At 35.2% G+C, this 14,354-nt stretch overlaps 1 protein-coding gene across 1 annotated transcript in view; it reads right to left on the minus strand.

The window, feature by feature from the left end:
- The window catches only part of VTA1 (vesicle trafficking 1), a 64,294-nt gene that overhangs the window by 27,620 nt on the left and 22,320 nt on the right, over window positions 1–14,354 (minus strand). The window contains 2 exon segments of the mRNA XM_021693188.1: window positions 12,127–12,202; window positions 13,034–13,161. Coding sequence (XP_021548863.1) covers window positions 12,127–12,202; window positions 13,034–13,161 — 204 coding nt within the window.

The following is a 14,354-nucleotide window of genomic DNA, read 5'->3' on the forward strand; positions in this document are numbered from 1 at the left end:
CAGCAGTGGTAAGGATTTTCATTTTATTTTTAAATCATGTGCACTTGCTACACGCAAGAATGACTGGTTAGCAAATGCCAACCACAGGCTACAGCAGAGGTTCTCAAACCTGGTACATACAAGGATCACATGAGGATATAATAAAAAAATAAATTCTTAGCCCAAACTATGGAAAATCTGATGAAAATCATTTTCTATTATAATGCCAAAAAGCCACCATGAAAGAGAATGCTCCCATTCTTCCTCTTGGATTTCTGTCTTGAACCCACCTAGTCAAGTTTCTATCCCACTACAATTGCTTTTGTCAAGGTTACAGATTACTTCTCTCTTGCAAAATCCAAAGCTTAGAGATCACCCTACTTGACTCTATCAGCATGAAAAGGTGAGCACTTCGTCCTCCTTGCAATGTCCTTTCACTGGGTTTCCTGGTTATCAGGGTCTTCCAGTTTTCTCTGCCTTGCTGGGTGCTCCTGATTCTTTTTATCTACAGGGTGGGGAACATGCCACAAGCTTCAGTTCTTGGACTTCCCCTCTTCTAACACTTTACCTGGGCAATCTCATCCAATGTAATGGTTTTATTTTTTTTTAAAGATTTTATTTATTTGACAGAGAGAGACATAGCGAGAGAGGGAACACAAGCAGGGGGAGCAGGGGAGGGAGGATCAGGCTTCCTGCCGAGCAGGGAGCCTGATGTGGGGCTCGATCCCAGGACCCCGGGATCATGACCCAAGCAGAAGGCAGACGTTTAATGACTGAGCCACCCAGGAGCCCCGTGTAATGGTTTTAAATATCACCTTATGCTGCCAACTCCCAAATTCATATCTTCTGCTCAGTTTTCTCTTGTGAACTTTCAATTCACCTCAACATTTTACTTGTACGCCTGATAGTTCAAAGCATTCAAAGTTCAACACCAACTTCTGATCTTCTCCCACTAATTTTGTTCTTCCATGTCAGTAAATGGCAACTCCTTTCTTGCCGTTGTTCAAGCCCAAACCACTGGAGTCATTTTTAGTCCTCTATTTCTCTTAAAATCTACCAACAAATCTTTAAAGTCTGTCAGCTCTCCATTCAAAATATATTCAGTGTACAACTACTTCTCACCACCTCATCTACTGCAAATTCTGGTCTCAGCCAGTATTACTTCTCACTTTGATTATTTAAAAATGAACTAATGGGTCTCCCTACTTCCATTCTTGACCATTAGAAAGAAATATTCTATTTTATTTTAATAAATTATTTATGAAATACTTTAAAAAACAGCACTTAAATCCCATCAATTCTGGTTGAACTCCTCCTCACCCTCACCTCCTATTTCCTCTCACTCCAGATTCAACTACACTATCTTCACTGATACTTCTTAAATTTGGACAGACCCTCTTTACAATCTCAAAAGGTTTGCACTTTGTCTTGCCTCTTCCTGAACATCTTTATATTTCATTTCCTTATCTTCTTCAAGACGTTGCTAAAAATGTTGCTTCTCAGTGAAGCATCCCCAACCACCTAGTGAAATGAACCTTCCTATCCCTACCTTGACTTTCTCCATGGCACTTACCATCTGACATACATTTTATTTATTAATTTATTAATTTGTTCACTGTCTTCACCAGAGGAATGGGATTCCCATGAGGGCAGGGATTTTATTCATTGCTGCATTACTTGTGCTTAGAACCATGCTTGATGTATAGTAGAGCTTAATAAATATTTGATGATGAAGGAAAGGATAGCAGATCTGGAATCCATGTTTTTTTTAAATCAAATACCTCAAATGATTCTGAAGGTGGTTGTCTTGGAACCACACTTTGAAAAACACAAACCTGGAGTAAAACATTTTTGCTAATCAATAAGTGTGAATATTACACTTGAGTACACAGTTTGACTTAGGCTTACAAAGAAAAGAAAGGTCAGTGGCTAGGGTTGAGGGTGTCTGTGAAACCCCCTGAATTGTATGGAAAAATGCAATACATATATGCACGGGAGAGAATCCATAGTTTTCATAACATTTCAAAGCAGTTAATGATACAAAAGAAAGGAATTATCTCCAACGTGGTGGTAACATCAAAGATAATACTTTTATATTCTTAGTTCCTCAATTCTCCCAAATATAGTATACAAACAACAAGGGCTCTATTAAACTCCCAGAACAACGGACAAAATACAATGAGAAATGATTGAAAAGTACATATTCAACAAATTTATTTACCATGATGACTCAAATACTGAAGTTATTTGGTTGTGTTACGTTTGATTAACGTTTGTGTTAACATTTGGTAAAGTGGTGTCAGGTTTCTCCATTAGAGACTTACTATTTCCCCCTTTAAAATTAATAAGCAATTTGAGGGAAGACATTAGAGACTAAAGTAAATATCTTGCTCTTCATCAAACTTCACACCTATTAGTTTTAAAACCCATTAATGATTTCTACCTTCATCATTATTTCTGTATTTGTTAGAATCCTATTATAAAGGGCTTTCTCTGTTTTTCCATTATTCATTCATTCACTCATTCATTCATTCATTCACATATTTCTCTGTATGTTTCAGTATAGATCCACTGCTGCTTATTTTATTCGATGAGTTTTCATCCACTAATATCATTCTTATTTTGATGCTCAAATTGTCCCTGACATGGACAGTGGAAACCTTTTCCAGCTGGCTTCTGGATCCTTTTGACATGTCCCCAAGGTCATATGAAGATTTTACTTTCTGGCACAAGACGAAGGTCCAATTCATCTAGTACCTTCCCTGACCCAGTCCTAAATTCAGCCTTTTCTGTAAAAGTCCTGGTTCCTTTAGAGATGAATGTTATTTAGAACCCCAAATCAGACACTTTCACTGCTATTGGTCCATCATTGCTTCTAGGTCCCTTCAATACAGAGATAGAAGAACTAAATTTCATGTGCATGTATATACACATCTGTATGTAGGCTTTACGTGTATATACAAACATACATACTGTAATATACACAGTTATAGTGTACATATATACTACCTATACTACACGATTACTACTACCACGTGTTTCTACTTTGCTCTATTTATCAAATATATTTAAAAGCATGAATAATATGGACACCTCCAATTCTAATCCAACACCATAATACAATCTAGTCTTTTCTCATCCTATTGTAACTTCTTTCCCCAGAAGTGAGAAACCTAGCTCTCTCAATATACTTACTCATTTGCTCAATCCTAGAATACAGAGTAAGCAGTTTTAGAATTGCCAACCCAATAGCATTAAGAAAAATCAAACCTACAAACAACAGATCAATATTTAACTTTTTGCAGTAATACTGATATACCTTGAGGTGCATAAATCTTATGTATAATTTAAGTAGTTCTGACAAATAGATATACCTGTATAAAATAAATTCCTATCAAAATACAATACTTCTAGTTCCCCAGAAGATTCCTTTATATTCCTTTTCAGATCAATTTGCCCCCCCATATAAATCCTAACTTTTTCACTAGAATAAATATGTATATTGGAGTACTTTGTATGAAGGGAATCCGTTTGTATTATGTGAGTCTTCTTTGGCTCAGCATAATCCCTTTAAGATTCATCCATGTTGTAAGGGTATCAGTACCACCTTTTTAGATCACAGTACAGAGCAATTCATTTATCAAGTCTTCTGCTGGTAGGTATCTGGGATGTTTCCAGCTTTGGGTTATTATGAATAAAGTTCCTATGAGCTCTCCTGAACAAGTCTTTTTCTGGACATAGGTTTCATTTCTCTTAGATAAACACCAAGGAGGAATTGCTAGGTAAAAGGGTAGGTGTATATTTAACTTCATAAAAATCTGCCAAATCTTTTCCCAAAGTGGTTATAACATTTATCATTTTCACCAAGCAATGTATGAAAGCTCCTGTTTTTCCACATTCTAGCCAATACTTGGCCAGTCTTTATTAACTTTACTGTTTTTAAACTACTTATTCTAACGATGACTGAGGAAGTGTTAACATCTCAACTATGACTATGAATTTTTCTGTATTTTTATTTCTATCAATTTTTGTTTCATATAACTTAAAACTGTTATGTGCACATCTATAATTGTAATATCCTGTTGATGAACTGAACCCTTTATTGCTATTAAATGTCCCATTTTACCTCTACTAACACATCTTCTTAAAGTTTACTTTGTCTAATATTAATGTGTTCACTTGAAATTTTGTTTACTTAGTATTTGCACTGAATATTTTCTACCCTTTCATTTTCAAAATATCTGTGTTTCCGTACTTAAAAGTTATCTCTTGTAAACAATATAGAGTTATAGCTTGCTTTTTAATCTAGTCTGAAGGTCTCTTTTTTAGAGTGTTAGTCCATTTACATTTATAGTATGTATTGATATAACTGTATTCAGGCCTAAAATTGCTGATCGTTTTATATGAGTCCCATCTGTTTTTGTTACCCTCTCTTCTCTTTTTCTGCCTTCTTTTGGGTTTACCAAATATGTATAGTTATAATAATTTTTACTTAAATAGGCATCTATCTTTTAAAGAAATTAAGTAAAAGAGAAAATATATAGCTTTTTAAAAAATATTTCTACCTACATACTATGTCCAGTGTACTTCACTCCCCCCTATAAATCTAAGTTGCCATCTGGTATCATTTCCTTCAGCCTAAAAAACTTTGTTTCTGCTGTTCTTTAGTTCTTTAGAGCAGATTTGCTAGCAGTGAATTAATTTGTTTGAAAATGTCTTTTATTTTACCTTCATATTTTGAAGGATAGCTTTGTTCTATATAGAATTCTGAATTCACAGGGTTTTTTGCTTATTTTTTTTCTTTCAGTACTTTAAACATGTCAATTTCATTATCTTTTTGCCACCACTTTTTAAAAAAATGAGATGTCAACCATCCTTCAAAGCACTGTTACCTTGTGTATAATGTATTGTTTGCCAAGACTGCTCGTTCAAGATTTTCTCTTCCATCAGCCAACTTCACTGGTTTGCCTATAATGTTCTCAGGTATGGTTTCTTTTACTTAGGGTTCACTGAACTTGCTGGATCCAATTTAGAATATCTATGGTCATTATTTCCTCAAATACCTTTTCTTCTACATTTTCTTTCTACTTCTTTCTTTGGACTCCAATTGCACATGTTGGACCTCCAAATATAGTAGTAATAATATATAATGCCTATTTTTGAATAGATTCATAAGTACATAAAATTGAGCAGTTTAGGATAGTTTCCATTATAGTTTTCATGCATTCGCTGATGCCCTTTGTAAATATAGCACACTAGAACATTATTCATCTAGTAGTAAAAGCAAGAACTCATGTTTTTTAAGCATTTGGTATTTACTAAAGGCTTTACATACATTTCTCATTTGAAGTCTAGGAGTACTTGATAAAATTGATATTACAATTTTCTTCACCTTATAGACATGGAACAGGCTTACATAATTCCAATAACTTACCAAAGTCACACAGTTATGAAGTGGTGTATGGACTTCTGAGGCCAATGCCTGTAGTATTCTTAGTCACATTATCCTAACACTGCATGCAAACATACACCATTCATTCACGATTAAGCATTAGGTGCAAGACACTGTTTTTGGCAATTATTACACAGAAATGAATTCAAAGTATGTGGAATTCCTACTCTAGTAAGAGAGATACTACCTTCATATTTTTCTGTTACTGTAACTGCTAAGAATGAGACCTTCAATGTACATACAATAAAAGCATGAAAACCTAAGGTATGGTGTATGTCCTGAACACATGCTTTTGTAAGCAGATGAATTTCTCCTGGTCTACCATGGCTTTCTAGGTTACCAATAAGATGCTGCTTAATTCAGAACCTTTCAGTGCAAATGGATACTTTAAACAGATTACCTCCTTCCCAACCTGCTATTCCTATACATAATCACTGCAGAGATGTTGCAACCACTGTTTTCTGAGCAGGGATAGTCAGACTGGTATAAAAACAGGATTCCCTGGGGGCTTCCAGAGAAGGCTCTAGATCAGTGCCAATCAAAATGTGGTCCCAGTCCCACTGTGCGAACTGTTTACAAGTTTGTGACAAGACAGTACAGACACTGAGAGTATTTAGGAAACTTAAAACAAATTAGGCTTGGGTTTTATAGGTCTTTTTTTAAATTTCACTTTTCTAATAATTCAATAATTGTATTTTACAAAACTATCAGTCTGCAACAGAATGGAAATTACAAAGAAAAAAAAGCTGGAAGTTCATCACACAGAGTTTGAGAATACTGTTCTGGGTCATAGCATCTGGGGACAAGGTACTTATATTTTCCTGACTCTTGGTTTTCTTACTGTAGTTCAGAGTTGTAAAAGGTGAAATAAGGTATATCTAAACTGTCTAGGCACTGTGCCAGGCAAATGGCAGGAGTGAAATGTCTTCCTTGTACTCTATCATCACTATACCATAGGTCCTCATAATTAGTTATTTTGCTTCTCTTCCCACGTTTGAACACAAGTTCTGTGAAGGCAGGAAAGCATACCATATTCATTTGATTCCCCCCAAATTAGCAGAAACTCAATAGACAAGAACAGTATTATTATCTTTTATCTGAGATTTTTATATTCTTCCTAAATTAGCACTATTAAACCTAAACAAAAGACTTATGAAGGAAAAAAGGCAAAATGCTGTCTGCTCCCCAACATGCTAGAAGTGAAACAAATCTAAAATACAATAAAAGTCTATCAATAGCATTGGCCATGAACAGACTACACAAGATGGTATAGGAGGAAAACAAAATATTTATGTTTTGAAAATCCCTTGCTTTAAAATACAAAATTTTAATATATATTCTGGTGATTCTATCCCTAAACTGGGACACTGATTTCTATATAGCTATAGAAATGCTAGAAGTTATACAACATATTTAAATGAGATGGACTTATACAAAGCACAGTTAAAAGAGTTAAATAGGTATAACTAAAACAGAGATAGGAGAATTAAAAAACAGAATAGTGGCAGATAAAATATTTTAAAAAAACAGTTGTAGACTAAAGAAAATGTAGACTTTATTTTTGTGCATCTATGAATAATGATGTGAAAAAATATTAGGAAATAACCAAGAAAAATGCTGTGAGTAAAAGAGATCTATTCCATTTTAGAAGACTTAGGAAAGAAGTTCTGTGTAAACAAGTCTGAACATTATCTCCATCTACAGACAGAAAAATGAAAAGCTGAACTGGAGTAACATCCGAAATATCAACTATCAGCCACTGTTTTTTATTCTGAGATTTTACTCAGGGAGAAAATTTACACTTAATGCCAAAGAAGATGTAAGAATAGAATGAGACAAAGTCCCCTCTTGTAAGGACTTGCAGTATAATTTATTCCAAAATATAATCTATAAAACTTAAAGCAATACAGTATAGTGCAATATTCATTCAGTTAAGACTCTGAAGGTGGAAGTTGACAGAATGGGGAAATTCATGTAAGGGCGAGAGTAATGTAGCTGACTCAAAGAGAAGGTAAGGCGTACGCAAGCAGGCAAAACACACAACAGTTATCAGTGGTAGAAACCGAGCAGGCAGTGAGGAGACTGGTCTGACGAACATAAAAGAGGACTGGGAAGAAGTACCACAGGTCGGAGCCTGGACTTGCAATGCCAGGAAGTGAACAGTCCCTGTTAGGTCCTTCAATAAAACAGTAACAGAGGAAATATGTTGTAGAGAAAAAGAACCCCAAATAGGAAGATAAATTAGGTAAATCGCAGTCATGTAGCTTGTGAACCAGTGGACTTCTAAAAAAATGACTGAAACATGAGCTAAAAACAATTTAATTAGAAGACTCAAAATCTTCACATACAAATGTCATACAGAAGGGCCCAGGTGTTTAGCTTGCCCACTCCCCGTGCTGCAATGCTAGGCTTTCTTCTCCCTCCTACTAGAAATTTGTTTTGTGTTATCATATTTTCAGTGGGTCTACTTTTTACTTTCATTTATATAACCTCCTATAGAGTTTTCACCCCTCCTTTTGTAGCTTCTAATCTAAAACTGTTTTTGCCTCTCCCCTTTTCTTTTTCTTTTTGCTTGTTCGTCTTTGTTTTTTGTTCCTTTCCCATCACCTCTTCCACATGTGGAACATATACTCCTAGAGACTGGTGGAACTGCAGAGGACCGCAGAGACCTGCTCATCCAGGCTTCCCATTTTACAGAAGAAAAACCAAGTCCGAAGAAGTAAAATGACTTCTTGGTTTTGAGTTCAGTGGGGCTTGCCTCTCACAACCACTATTTCTTTTAAAATAAATTATCAGAGCTGATAGTGAAAAAATGTAGTAATTAAAAACTTTAGAAAACATTAATTTAAAAACCACCATTCCCTTGTTTATATTAAGATGATAAAATTAAAAGAATTTAAAAATACACAAATAAAAATTATGCGACAATTATGCCTTTCCCCTCCCCATTTTCTGTTGTTACAAATGTTAGTGTTTCTCAAAACAGCGTTCTTTGAGAGGCAAGGAAAACAACTATTTTTGAGGAAAGTTTTAGCTTTGTTAAAAACTATGGCATATTCTCTAGTTAAATGCAGCACTGTACTTACCTTATAAATGAACAAATAAGTTAGAGTCCTGAACTATACCTATAGGAGGATATATTAAAAAAAAAAAACAAAACCTTGCCTACCTGAAATCCTTAAACTCATTCTTTTCCCACCTTTGTTTCCTGTCTGTGTCTCTGCTAGTGTTTTCCAAGTACAGGCTGTAACTACAGTGGAAGTGGAAAGCAGGGAATGAGTTAAAACTGCTAAATGCTTTGAGTAACCAGTTTATACCCATAATTTTTAAAACAGCTCATCTTTTTAATAGTTAGTTTCAGATAAGAAATGTTGTAAGAGCTTGTGCCTTGTTTTAGGCATATTGGGCTTAAATCACAAGTAAATAAGTACAAGCCCTAGATTTTCTTTCTTTTTTTTTTTTTTAAAGATTTTATTTATTTATCTGACAGAGAGAGACACAGCAAGAGAGGGAATACAAGCAGGGGGAATGGGAGAGGGAGAAGCAGGCTTCCCGCGGAGCAGGGAGCCCAATGCGGGGCTCGATCCCAGGTCCCTGGGATCATGACCTGAACTGAAGGCAGACGCTTAACGACTGAGCCACCCAGGCGCCCCAAGCCCTAGATTTTCTTAAGACGACAATGATGACTTAGGGGAAACGGTTGATGCCAATCACCATCCTGCTCATCTATACTGATGACAAGCTGGTAAAGCCACAGCTAGAGTGGATTTCTCCCTATTCCACTCAGTGGAACTTTATTTACAATTATTTGACATTTCACACCATCATTCTGAAAAACCGAAATCTCAGTAATGACAATGAAGATGCCATTTCCAGACATGGAAAATAATGGAACAAAAAAAGTTCGTGGAAAGCACCTACATATAATTACACACTAATTGTGCATACACACATTTCTTGATTTAAGTATGTACGACTTACATGGCATCTTACATGATGAAGGCCCAAGGAATAACCTCACCCCAATCAAATAACAACAAGAACTTCCCTTTCAGGCTGGCCTTAGAATGCCTAACTTCTTTTCTCTGTACCATTTCAGACCCTTCCAGCTAGCTGGCTCCTTTAACCAACACAGATGCTATTTCCTACTTTAGTCTAGTACCAGTGCAAGGTAAAAGAGCTCGGGTAGCAGGTTGCGTGGTGAGACAGGGAAAGAAAAGAGTGCCAACATTCTGGGAACATGGCCCTTTACTCTGTTGCTACATATATCCTTTAGCATCCTCAGTCCCTAAACAATCTCCCCCACACCTTTTGAAGCCCTATCATTTGCCCCATTCAGAGTCCCTGTCCTAGTTACTATGTTCAAATAACTAACGAAATTGTTCTTTGTTAAGGATACCTAAATATAAACCTAGATTTTTTTCTGAAATGCAGATGAACCTCACACTAATTATGCATGCATGTTATGTATGTATCTTTTAAGTTTTTTTTTTTTTTAAAGCAAACCCTGCATTACTCACTTAAGACTTCTAGATATTTTGTTTTTCCTGTATCTATTACTTTACCTATTATCTGGGGTCCTCATGGTTGGCATCTATAAGTTCAAAGGACCGTGGTCTTTCTTCTGAGATAGGGGGAGCACTTTCCTTAAGTAAGAGCAGGTGGGTGATGCAAGGAGAGCCCTCTTGGAAGTACTGGGCAAATGGATCTGCTACTCTGCCGCTCTGCGGTATCATGATCTTCTCTGATATCTTGAGTGTCTCCACTTCTTTATTTCTGTATGCACGTCTTCCTCTTGCATTTTCAATGTTAAGTGTTTACCAGGATGTTTACATGACCATCTTCTCTTTCAAAACTATCCTCTTACATGAGGGTGTGTCTAATCTAACTTGAATTGCCATCTCTGCTTTGCAGATTTCTTGTCCTCTTATTTCCAAGAGACTTGTGCTGACTTATTCTTGGATGCCATATCTACACCTCAGATTTTATAATCTGTCTGCCCATATTATTTTTCCTCAAATAAAAAACCCACCCTGTACAAAGTTCCACAATAATCATTAACTAGTTCTTTTGTCAAATGACTTGTAGTTCTTCCTCAGCCTAGTTCATTCCACAGATTCCTATCATACAAAGCACACCAGAGTATAGTTCTTTATTCAAAAAACCCACCAACTGAAGATTCCAGGCCTTTTATAGTCTGTCTGATCTGTCTTATGACTTATTTTTTAATCTGAACTCTATTCTCCTTCACCCTACCTGGTACTTTCTAAAACCATACTTAACTATCTAAAACTTTAAAGAGGACTACCCCATCATCATGTTTAAACCCTTCTGTATCCTCAAGTAGCTAGTATAGTGCTGCACACCAGAAAAACAGAGGAAAAAGAACTCCAGATCAGCCATAACACAAGACGGGAGTAGAGAGGGAGCTAAACAGAGTGGATCCATAGAGCCTTCAGAATACAAAAAAGGTATAACCACTAGGAAGCATTTTAGGTTTCATGCTGCACGTCTCAGTTTTCTCTTTTACTGCTCTGTCTCAAGGCAACTAGAAAACATGACTTTTCGACGGGCATTGCCCCATACCCTAGAGGGTGTTTTGGAAATATCTGGGGGTGGTTTCTGGTTAGCGGAATGATTGGGAAATGCTGTGTAGGCAAGGCCGGGGATGCTTGATGTTTTGAAACAAAAGGGACAGTCTCACATAATAAAAAATCGTTCTTCATTGGGCACAACCTTGAAATGTCCTGCACATCTCTTTTGCAGTAATGCAAAAACCTAGCTTATATTATCAAGCCCAGAGCTTAACTTTGTTTTAAATATAAATAATTTTTTTGCATAGTTTTGCTATATTGTTTTATGAAAATGTAAACATCTCATAGATAGATTATACTTTGTTTTATTTGGAACTTTACTATGAGCTGCTCATCATTTGGGAAAAAAATCATGTCACAGAAAGCAATACTCTTCATAAATATCAAATCATTAATATAACATGCCTTTATCAGTTTCATTTGTAGCTTTTTCTCTATTTCTATATTAATATCTCTCTCAAAAAACACATTTTCCATGCCAATGGTAAAGCGTGCTACGGTGAAAACAACACTGAACTCACAGCAATAAACTCAGTTTGTCACTTAGCCTCAATTTGCTCATGTATAAAATGAATATATGCTCTACTTACTTTAGAGGTTATGAAAAACAAAATGCTAAAATGGATATGAAGTATCTCAGAAAATATCAAGTTCTGTTTGTACTTTACAATGAAACAAATCATAATTATATTTCTGATTAAAAATGAAATTAAGAAAAAAAAGTCCTAAAAGCCTCTGCCTCCAGTCTACTTACCAGATAACAGTGCAGTAATTTAACAGCATACAGGATTAGTAATATTTAAGCACTTAATAAAATCAAACCCTAAACTTGTGCTGCCTAACACAATAGCTGTGCATCTGCTAAGCTGTAAAATTCACGCTAGATTCAAAGAACTTACTACAAAAAATAAAATATTATTAAGAATTATTTCATCTTCTTACTTTACAAGTGTGGCCAGTAGAAAATTTAAAATAACATTTTTTGCTTCTACTACATTTCTGACAGGCATGCTGCTCTAAGGAAGCAATGCGATTACAAAACTCATAAAGAGCAACAATACTGAGCTTAGGCTAACAAAACAATAAAAAATGTACACTCACTTCATCAGTGAGTTCTCCAAACACTGTTATGACATCTATTAAAAGACTTGCAGTATAGAAGGACTTGATCATGTTTCTAAAAGAGAAGAGAAAGCTGGTTTAGTTAAATGAAAAACATTAAGCTGCAGAATTAGTCATGTAACTATAAGAAAAAAAAAATTCCAGTGTTTACAAAAGTACTCTGAAATTAATGTTTTAAATAAAATCAGATTTGAAGAACACAATGAAACTCCTTCTGTAATCTGTTATTAGGAGAAAGTAACAACATTCATATTACAAATAAATATACTATAGCAAGGTTTTATAGTATACTTTTTATTAAAAAATGCAATTATAGGGGTGGCTGGGTGGCTCAGTTCATTGTCTGACTCTTGATTTTGGCTCAGGTCATGATCTCAGGGTTGTGAGATTGAGCCCTGCTCTGGGCATGGAGTCTGCTTAAGATTCTCTCTCTCCCTCTGCCCCCCAACCCCCACCGACACATGCACACGCTCTGAGGAAAAAAAAAAAGCAATTACAGTATTATCTGAACCTGTATCAAGCCATGTGCGTTTCTTTGCATTTAAGTAATGACAAATCATTTGAATTAGCAGGTTGTGATAATTTAAAAAATCAGTATCATTGCACCAGGCTGTCACTGGCTAAAATCAACTCTTAGATTTTACTAAATGTTAAAGAATTGTTACTTGAGGTATAATTACTGAAAAAATAAATCTGCCCTGGCTATTCTTCTGTCAGCCTAAAAAGACAGGCTTGTTCTTGTACCCAAAATCATTTTGACATTCTACAATTAAAAAAAATCTAAATCATTAATTAAGAAGTCTGAAAGTGTCCAATGGAAAACCGGGTAATTCCAGTTACACAGTAATAAAACGTACAATTTTAATTTTTCTCTTGCTTTACTTACTTGTGAAATCGTCCAGCACGGTCTTCATTATCTGCATACAAAAACATTTTCAAAGCATAATTCTCCAAATGGGCACAACCAACTATTTCTTGAGTAATAGCTTCATTATCACTCAAGTGTTTCTTAAGCTAAAATTAAATCAGATACAAAGCTTAAGACTTTGGACTCACAGAAATGTATGCTTAAGTACAAATAATCCTAAGAATCATTTTAAACTTTAAAAATTATTTTATATTCATTTCAGTAAAAGAGGTATGAATGAAATCTCACAAAAACTGCTCTGCCTCAGTCCAAGGTTTTTTAGAATAAAAACCAATGTTTACAAAATTATGAAGAAACACACCCATGATAACCTGAAAGGATAATTTAACTCTAAAAATCAAAATAACCAAGAATAAAAAGATAACACATCCAACAATCTATGTAAAGCATCAGACAAATATTTCAAAGTAATAGCCAATATACTATGAGGTATCCTAAAAATGGAATCAGGAAATTCTCTAATCATAATTTAAAATTTTAATTTATTCTCATTTCAATTTCTTCTATCAAATATAAAAAAATATGATTATGGAAATCATTATATCCTAAAAGAGTATCGCCCAGAGCATACTGTGTAAAAAAACAAATATAATTCTACAGTATGAGATCACAAACTCAGAAAAGGATTACAGAAGTTTTTAAAATTTAGACAAATATATACCTCGTTAACACAATTCACAACTGTAAATTTTCAGTCAGTATATCCTTTTCCTACACATATAATAATTCAAAATATTTTAAACACGGGCGCCTGGGTGGCTCAGTCGTTAAGCGTCTGTCTTCAGCTCAGGTCGTGGTCCCAGGGTCCTGGGATCGAGCCCCGCATCGGGCTCCCTGCCCAGCGGGAGGCCTGCTTCTCCCTCTCCCACTCCCCCTGCTTGTGTTCCCTCTCTCGCTGTGTCTCTCTCTGTCAAATAAATAAATAAAATCTTTAAAAAAAAAAAAATATTTTAAACACAACAAAGTTCCTACATCTTACTCAGACTGTTGTTCTACAATGAAAGGGCTTTCTGGAATATTAGATCGGAGTACCACACTACTGCTTAAAGATGGCTTTTCTCAAAAACGTTATAAACTAAAAAATTAAATTTAAAAAAAGCTTCAGGATTCCTCAGAAAATCAGCAAAGTAAATATTTTCATAATTACAACAGAATAATGTAAGTTCCAGAAGAGATTTAATGTTGGAATTTAAGGATGTTTTAGCTATACTTATCCTGAACAAAAGCAGGAAAAAACTCCACATGTAACACTAGTTTACTATTTCCACACTATAAAATG

This window comes from Neomonachus schauinslandi, chromosome 8, assembly GCF_002201575.2.
Source record: "Neomonachus schauinslandi chromosome 8, ASM220157v2, whole genome shotgun sequence".
Lineage (NCBI taxonomy): Eukaryota > Metazoa > Chordata > Mammalia > Carnivora > Phocidae > Neomonachus > Neomonachus schauinslandi.